Genomic DNA, 9,542 nt, shown 5'->3' with positions numbered 1-9,542 from the left:
ATATATATATATATATATATATATATATATATATATATATATATATACCCTTTTCCATAAAGACGAGTTCTGTTGAGTCAGGAACACTGCTCAAGATAAGGCTAAGGGTCTGGGAGTATGACTGAGGTAAACAGAATGCCCCTGAGAGTCAGGATTAGCCTGGCCCTAAGATAACAGAAGTTACACAGGCTATATAGTTGTTGGGAACTATAAGTGATATCTTTCATAAGGATAGATTTTATGAACTGAGAAGCAATGCTCAAGATTTAGGGGTGGTGAGAAGTCTGGGATGAACAGACATAATATTTGGGTGAAGCCTAGCCCTACAGATAGCAAAAGATCACCAGGCCATAAACTAAATCCTTTCCCAGAATTCTATGTGGAATGGCAAACAGCTCCTTCCTTTGAAGAGACAAGCCTGCGTGTTTAACTTTCCTGGCTTTTCCAGTCCTTATCTGTGTGCACAAGGACCTCTGCCCCACTACTCTTCCCAGGAGTTTCTCCCTTACATTTGTCTTACTTCTTCCCTACTTGGTGAGATTTGGCTTCCTGTTCTAGGGACTTTTTCCCATTGTAGTCCAGCTTTAGCCTGATGATAACAACCTCCTAGGGTGAGCACCTGCATGGACAGCAATGCCATTAGCACTTTTCTGCTGTACCCACTCAGTGGAATGTGACATATTTCTTCTTGAAAACCTGGGCTGCTTAGCTAACCCGATGACTTGCGTAGTGTCCTCCTACAACTTGAACTTCATTGTCTGTTCATATGGGTGTAGACCTAGCAGTACCTTACTGTCACTGCTCTTTGGAAAGAGTGGGGGACATAATCTTCCTTCAAATGTGCAAGGATGCATCTAAGTGCATGCATGGTTCTTGCTTTGGTCAGAAGTCACAACAGTACTGAACTGGTGGGTTTTCCAATATTCAAAAAGTTTCAGTGGCATCTTAATTGCATCATGTTGTCTTTCACTTAAAATAAAACCATGACAAAGATGACTTTTTTAAAAGTGTAGAATGATTTCCAAGTTTGTTTGTTTTTCCTAGCCTTTGTTTAAACTCTTATAAAAATTCTTCAAGTTATATAGAAATGTCTTTATATTGAGGTCAGACATCAGTATATTTATAACTATCGGAAGCTAGGATGCAAAGACTGGTCCTTGCCTCTGTCATGTCATGGGTCTTAACTGTAGACTAGTCCACTATTAGATCGTTGACATGCCTGTTGATTCATCTTCTTTTGGTGTGTGCTCCTGTCTTTCCTGACTCGGTTCCTCATTCCCCTTTCCTGCCATCTTTCCATGCACTGTACTCAGACTCTGGTCTTGCGTTACTCACCATGCAGTCAACAATGAACGTGACACTTTGCACTTAAGGAGAGGATCATCAAGACAAGCATATAAATGATGAATTGTGTTAGATGCTGATAAATGGTGTTTATCATAAGTAGAGAATGTCGGAGCCCAGAGGAGGAGTCAGGTACATATGAAGAGAGGTATCAATTCCCAGAGGGAAGTGATGCTCAAGACCCTGAAGTACAAGGGGTGTGTGCTAGGTTTAAGGAGGATGGGAAGAGAATAGAGTGGACTCAGGGAAGGCTTATTCCAATACCACTAAGTTGGGGTGGGTGGGTGGAAAAGAACTGATAGAGATAAAGTTTGTAAAAATTTCTAGTGTTTTAATGCATACACCACCACTTTCAGGCACTTAACAAAAACCATTAAAAACAACAGACACGTGAGCATGGCTAAATAATTTGTAATTACTGTAACCCACTGTATCCAATCAATTTTTGACAATAAAAATATACCAGTTTCAGAAGATCTGAAAATATTTTTTCTCTTTGATTTTGAATTTGAAAGTAGTCTTTCTAGGATGTCAGAATTAGAATTTCTTAAACCAAGTGATCATCACAAACGGGAATACTTTTTTCTTCTCTCTTTTATTTTCACCAGCTGGTTTCAGATAGTTAATTGATTCACAGGACAAATATTTATTAAGCATTTCTTTTATGTTGCCCATACGGTGCATGCCCTTCCCCCCCGGGGGAGCGGCTGGCAGGGAAGCAAGCAGTGGTGATGTGGTCTGATAGGCATTTTGTTAGAAAGAGGTTGACGAAGCAGAAGATCCCTTCATCTGGGCAGTGATAGATGCTGGTGGGAGCTGAGGACCACTGAGTATCATGGGTTTCTCAGAAGAATTATTAATACTGGAGCTGAGTCTTGAGAACAGAAGGGAATTAGCCAGGCAAGGGATGGAGTCAGTGGTGCTGCAAATCCTCAAAGCACATACACAAACACAGAGACATGGTACATATGGGGACATACTGGACAGTAGATTCTTTGTGTTTGGATCAGATGGTGCATGTTATTGAGCAAGAGATCAGCCTCAAGAACAGCACAGAGAATCCTACAGAATGGGTTAACTCAGACTGTGGGAAGGCACCGAAAAGCAAACCAGACTGGTTAGAAACGTCTGTGATGGCAGGTTTGTGTGGCTGTGTCAGTGTAGGGTCTGACCTGGACAGAATCCTAGGATCAGGATGGAAACCTACAGGTACCTAGGTAATCCAAGAAGGGGTTGCCGATGGCTGTGCCAAGATAGGGGAATCAACAGACTCCAGACTCAGAAGGAAAGCAGTTGAAGCAGTTCACGTTTTAAGTGTTTTGCTCCGAGACAGATAAGAGAAAATATATGTCCAGCACGTGATTGAATATGCAGGCCAGGGTCTCCTATGAACTGTGGCATCGGAAGGTGGGGGAGACTGTGTCTTGATGACTTTCGAAGCTCTGGCCACCCTCAGAGCACACAGTTGTAGGATGAGGAGGACAGACTAAAGTACCATATTGGAGGGAGAAAAGGAGCCTGCCCTGTGTGTGTGGGGAGGCGGGGATTGGGTGGGTAGATGTGTGTGTGGGTGTGAGGCTGTGCTTGCACGTGGGTTTTTCAGTGGCAGTAGCTGGGAGTGGGCAGGCGTGATGTCACCAGAGTGGAGGCTCATTTGACTACTTAAGATTTATTACACAACTTTTAAAATCCAAGTGTTCCTTAAATACCATTTCAGGTTATAACCACAAATGGATACAACCCATTTAAAGAGAACGATATTTAAAATATTTACTCTAGTTAAAATGTGTAAAATAAATCTGTTCCTTGTCACAGCCAAATGATGCACAGTGCTAACTCAACCAGTAGGTGTCACTAAGAACACCAGGAATGGAGTCTAAGCTACACCCTTAGTAAAATCGGGCAAGGACAGGAGAGCCCTGTGATGTTGAGGAACTCTAACCTGGGTTTATTTCTCTCTCTCAATTCTAGGATGGTCCAACAGTTCGCTGTGGACTTTGAGAAGAGAATCGAAGGGTCCGGGGATCAAGTCGACACCTTAGAGCTCTCTGGAGGTGCTAAGATCAACCGCATTTTCCACGAACGCTTTCCTTTTGAGATAGTGAAGGTTTGTAACCAATGTTCTTTTCTCCCTTTGTCCCACGGCAGTCCCTGATCTCCCTTGCGGCTCTCTTGATGTACTGTGATATATTGCAGGACCAACAGAGTCCTTGGAATAGAATCCTTGGTACTTGAAATATTCTTTTCTGATCTCAGTGAGTTCATAGAGAATATTTTAAAAAACAATAATTCAGTTTTCCATGATATTTATCCATTGTCTAACTTAAAATATTTCTGAGACTCCCCTATGGGCCAAAGTCCTAGTGACCAAGATAGAAAAGGGTTGAATTTATCTAGTAAGGACAATGGAAAAAGGCGATAACATAAGAAAAATTCAATTATTGTTATGGTGATATGATGCAAAGAATTCTTTCCATGGGCTATTTAGACAGGTTCCCTCTGAGTGACGAAGGGCATTATTATCCATGACCAGCCTGGCACAAAGACATCAGTGTTATGAAAAGTCCCGGGGAGAGGCTCACTTAGGGATGAAGCTGTGCATCCAGGGCTCTCCTGGCTGCAGTTGTTCACCGTTTACAGTGGAAAGCAACAGGAGGACTTACACAGGGGTTTATTACCGAGTTAGGCCGATCATCTCTAAAGAGAACTGGGCCTGCTGGATCGCCAAGGGGCAAGCAGTAGATGTGGTAAAGAAGAAGAGGGGCCTGACCAGAGATGGATGGACCACGTTTTCTGCCTGAAGCTTCTGCAATCTCAGGAGTCCCTTAGAGACAAAGAAAGCAAAATTACAAACACATGGTTGGGCGCATGGTCTTGGAAGGGAGCTTGTGCAAGGAGGAAGCTCTGAAATGTACATTCTCAGTCAAAATGATGTAAGGAGAAAGAATGGAGGGAAAGGGAGGACTGTGGGAGTTTAGGGGTAAGGTTGACAGGCTAGGATCGATTCAAGAGACAGAAACCAGAGGTTCAAAATCCTTCCCCAAGGTTTGTCTCTTGCCATTGAGTGAATGATGGAGCCCATCTGATGAGGAAACTGAGGGAAAGTATCAGAGGGTAGGAAGGAAATGAGAGCTGTTTGCGTTTGGTGGGGGCAGGAGGTTGCTCAGTACAGCAACTGAGTAGCTTAGGGACTGTTCCACTTTCTCAATATGAGGAGGCGAATGTTTATGTATTGGTGTGGGAAGAAGGTGGATAAATAGATCATTTATTAAAATGTGCTAAGTAAAGTGACAAACTTCAGCATAGGGCGTCATGGAAACACCTCCCACAGACATGAATCCCAGCCCAAGGATGCGAGGGAGCTAGCAGTCTGAGCTGAGTTTGGAAGGATGGTCAGATAAGCAGGAAGAGGTGGGAAAGGGGGCACAAATGTTCACAACACAAAGGAAGGGATGACAAAGGCTCTGAACCCTGAAGCCACAGCATATGAAAGAAGCTTAGGGCAAGCTGTTACTCTGAAATGTAGAGAGCATAAGGGAGGAAATGGACAGCGAGTGTGGCTGGAACTGCTGCATCCCTGTCAAAGCTGAATCTGGTGCTCTCTGGATGTGCCTTTCGGGACTAAGCTCTACGATACTTTGATCCTACTTCCAAGTAGATTTGTAGAGCCTAGGACTTCTGGGAAATATTTATATAGCAATGTATCCTGTGTTGGCTTCATAAGGTATTATTAATTTCCTCTTATAAAGAGGTCTTATGGTCAGGTGGTTAAAATGGCCAGAAAGAAAAGACAGCTGTGTCGTGGCCACCCATCAGAAGATACTCTCATTTATGCATTCTCCTGTGGCCTCCACTTTAGTACATTCAGTAAAAAACAATTCTGTGTTTCAAATGAGTGGCTGGGTTTATGTCTGGGAGGTATTCCTTATGCACAGTACTCCTCATATATAACAGAGTTCACACACACACACACACACACACACACACACACACACACACACGCTAATCCACTGGAACTTCCAGAAATCCCCAGAGTTCCATGTGGCCTTGAACTCCATATAAACAGATGTTTTGACCATCTGGGTTTAGCTTACAAAAGACATGAGTATCCATTTATTAATAACAGTAAGGTTATCCTCATTCTATACTACTCAATAATATTATCCAAGAGAATTAAGTGTCATAACCGTGGCTCGCTTTGCATCTGCAGATGGAGTTCAATGAGAAAGAACTGAGAAGAGAAATAAGCTATGCAATCAAAAACATACATGGGATCAGGCAAGTGATCCGCATTTTTCCTGTCTTCAAGCTACTCAAAGAAAATGAGCATTTCAAATGGCTAGCAAAGTAGTATTTCATCATCAAAAGAAAGGAGAGAGTTAGAAGTCAGAAAAAGAAAATCTTGGCTTTTGACTTAGTGCTAATTTTCTATATTGCTAGAGAGTCTTTAGTAAAGATGATAACAATAATAGTGAAAACCTTTCTATACTCTTTCCAATAAGAACTGAGCATTCTACTCATCTCTGGGTAGGTGAACAAGACTCTGTTTGTTCTCTAACTGGGGGTGGGGATTGCTTATTTAAGATGCTCATAAGCAATGGAGAACTGACAGAATAATTTGGGGTTGTGGAGAGAAATTGGGAAAGAGCAAGAAGGGTAATTATTTTTCAATGGAACCATTCCTATGAAATAAATAATTTCAACCACAGTGTGTTATATGCCTATATTTGTATTTGTGTGAGATAGAGTGTGTGTGTGTGTGTGTGTGTGTGTGAGTGAGTGTGTATGTGAGTATGTTGGAGTATTTTCTATGTGTGTGTGTGAGTGTGTGAGTATGTGTGTGTGTGAGTGTGAGTATATGTGTGTGGGAGTGTGTGAATGTGTGCGTGGGTGGGAGTGTGTGTGAATGTGTGTGTGAATATGTGTGAGTGTGTGTGTGAGTGAGTATATATGTGAGTATGAGTATGTATGAGTGTGTGTTTATGAGTGTGAGTGTGTGAATGTGTGTGTTTGTGTGAGGGTGAGTGTATATGTGAGTGTGTGTGAGTGTGTATTTGTGTGTGTGAATGTGTGTGTGCATGTGTGTATGTAAGCATGCAGACACATAGGTACATGCATATGAAAAATTTGTGCAGTGGGCCTGAAAGGTAGAAGACAATAATGTAGTGTTGAGGAAGGAAGAGTGGTGGGAGTCAAGCAGAGGATGGCTGGGTGCAGAGAGATCGTCTTAGGGGAGCTGGGGCTTTTCATTTTGGCTGTTGCAGGCAGTGTGGTCAGGAGACTGGAGTGACGGGGGCAAGAATATGGCCTGGAGTGAGCTAAAAACAGAATTTCCCATCATTGAGAGTAGAGTTGTTCTCTTACTTTGTATTTTAGTATTCTTAGGCTTTAGAAAACAAACCTGCACAGACAGTGTAGCTTATCAGCAATGAACTCTGTCTCTCACAGCTCTGGAGGATGAAATTACACGAGCTCTCCAGCTTGACCTGGCCGGGTGAGGGGTGTCTTCCAGTTTGTATACTGCTCAACTCTCACAGTGCCTGTGCATGGCTGAAGGAGGACCAGCAAACTCTCCCATCTCTTCCCATGAGACCCTAATCTTGTTCCTGAAAGTCCCACCCTTACAATCTAGTTTCTTGCCAAAGGTCCTACATCCTAATGTAGTGACATCAAGTATACAGGGTTTTAACATATAGATCTCAGGGGAAACGTGCACATTCAGCCCATAGTGATATAGTCTAGAATTAGGATATACATTTTTAAAAACACATTTCTTGAGCCCATGTAGAGTAAGCTAATCCCACATAGGTTGCTGGTTCATGGTTCATAGGTTACCTTAAGCGAAGGAGGGGTCCTCCTGTTGGAGGCCAGTAGTTCAGCTTCTGACACGGGGCCAGGATGAGATATATCTGGAAGAGAGTCTAAGAAGGACCTCTCCCCCCATCTCTGCCTGTTCCCCATGCCAGGATTATAGACACACACCAGCACACCTAGCTTCTTAGGCACTGGGATTGAATTGAGACCTGGATGTTGGATGGCAAGTACTTACCAATGGAACCCCACAGCCGCAGTTCCCATTGTTTATAAAACACACATAACTTCTTCTATCCTTTCATCTGCTCCCCTGGTTTCCTGTTTCATATGAGAAAAGCAAACAATGACATCAGATTTGAATTAATTCCAGATTAAAAAGAAAATTTTTGTTATTCTTGTTATTTGTTGATTTTATAAATCCATCATTTTTTTAAATTCCATCATTTAGGCATTATGTGATGCCTAAGTGGATGACAACTCCCCTACAGTCACACCCTTCCTTCAGCACTCAGGGACTTTGATCTGAGAGCCACCTACCTCTCTGTAGTGTAGAAGCCTTGCTGGAAAGAGCAGACTCTGGGTCCCCACTCTTTCACCATGCAAAAGGGGGGCTTACTTGTTAGGAGATGGCTGCTTTGGAAATCCTTTAGGGATGGTAAATGGAAACTTAGTAAATCACCTCTTGGAATCTACTGGGTGTTGGTCTTGGGACTCCCCAGAGATAGCCCAGTCCACAGATGCACATTCTCATATAAAATAGCACACTAAGTACACTTAACAAACACTCAGTTTCTCTATGTTTTGAGTTATCTCTAGATTACTCAAAATACCTAATGCTATATTAAAATAGTTGTTACGTGGTATTTTTGGAGAAATAATGTTAACAACACTGTCTGTAGTGTTCTGTGTACACACTTATTTTTTTCTGAAAAATTTCAGACAGTGGTTGAATCTACGAGGAACATGGTGTTATGGAGCCCTGGTTACGTTTGTTCCTTTGTGTTGTTTTGAAATAGTGAGTTGAGACAAATTACAGTTAACATTACTTTGTAAGTTATGAAAACATTCATGGCTATTTTGTGTGCTGTGCAGGGCATCGAGCCCAGTGCTTGGCAGAGGCTGGGCAAACAGTACTCTTCTTAATGCTTGAGCATTGCTGTTAGATGGGAACTTGTATTTTAGTGTTATTAAAGATAGTTATATATATATATATATATATATATATATATATATATATATATATATAGTGTGTTTGTTTATGTGCGTATATGGATATATGCATGTTTCTATGTGCATGTGTGTGTGTGCCAAAGTGTGTGTGTATGTGTATGTTTGTGTACATGAGTGTATGCACATGCACTTGGGTATGTTTGTGTGTTTATGTGATGTATGCTGGGGTATGTTTGTATACTAGTGCATGTGCATGTGTATATGTATGGTGTGCTATGTTCTGGGGTATGTTCATATGCTAGTGTGTGTGTATGTGTGTGAGGTATGTTTGTGTGCTGGTATGTGTATATATGTGTGTATGTGGTGTGCTACATGTGAGCTTATGTGTTGCTGTGCTGCCAGTGTGTGGATATGGTGCAGGTGCACTTGTTGTACTTTCCTGTGGAGGGCAGAGGTCAGCCTCAGCTGTCATTCTTCAGGAACCATCTCCCTTTGATTTTTGAAAGGGGGAATCTCTTATTAACCTTATGCTTTCCAAGTAGGCTATGGAGGCTGAGCTCCAGAGATCCATTTGTATCTGCCTTCCCTCCTCTGGGGTCACAGGGCTTATACCACAATCTTGTCTTTTTAGTGTGTGGGAGCTGGGGTTCAAACTCAGGTCCCCATGCTTGCAAGGCCAGTACGTTAATGAGTGATGTGTCGCCTCAGATACTGCTATGAGTTTAAAGCTTGGTAGTAGACTACATGCTCAATTTAAGTCGCATGCCAGTTTAAGTGCCATTTAAGGACCATCGGCTACTGCTCAGCTGCTGAAATCTAATCTGCTGTTCTCTCTCTTCTACTCAGGACAGGGCTGTTTACTCCAGACATGGCGTTTGAGGCAATAGTCAAAAAGCAGATAGTAAAACTGAAAGGGCCTTCCTTGAAGAGTGTGGACCTGGTAATGCAGGAGCTGATCAACACTGTGAAGAAGTGTACCAAGAGGGTAAGTTTGCACTGGTTAACTTCCCAGGATACTGATTCATTGTCTCCTTGATTCAGCCACCTTTCCTGTCCCATTGGACGGCTTTGCCTCCCTAACCCTACTTTGTTAAAGACAGTTTATGTCTGTGCAAGGAAAAAGATGCTGGCAGATTATAGTGGAAACTGCCTTTTTGGTAAGCAGAGCATTCTCTCCCATCATGCCCTGCGATAACTTTGCTTAGCTCAGAAGG

At 42.4% G+C, this 9,542-nt stretch overlaps 1 protein-coding gene across 6 annotated transcripts in view; it reads left to right on the top strand.

Moving 5' to 3' along the window:
* The window catches only part of Dnm3 (dynamin 3), a 477,887-nt gene that overhangs the window by 165,290 nt on the left and 303,055 nt on the right, over nt 1-9,542 (top strand). For all 6 annotated transcript variants that reach the window (XM_021198990.2, XM_029538405.1, XM_021198992.2 and 3 more), the window contains exons 8-10: nt 3,316-3,451; nt 5,555-5,622; nt 9,175-9,313. In XM_021198990.2, the coding sequence (XP_021054649.1) occupies nt 3,316-3,451; nt 5,555-5,622; nt 9,175-9,313 (343 nt within the window). The remainder of the gene's footprint in view (nt 1-3,315; nt 3,452-5,554; nt 5,623-9,174; nt 9,314-9,542) is intronic.

The sequence above is a fragment of the Mus pahari genome, chromosome 5 (assembly GCF_900095145.1).
Source record: "Mus pahari chromosome 5, PAHARI_EIJ_v1.1, whole genome shotgun sequence".
Taxonomy (NCBI): Eukaryota; Metazoa; Chordata; class Mammalia; order Rodentia; family Muridae; genus Mus; species Mus pahari.
This window is presented reverse-complemented; position numbering and strand designations above follow the sequence as displayed.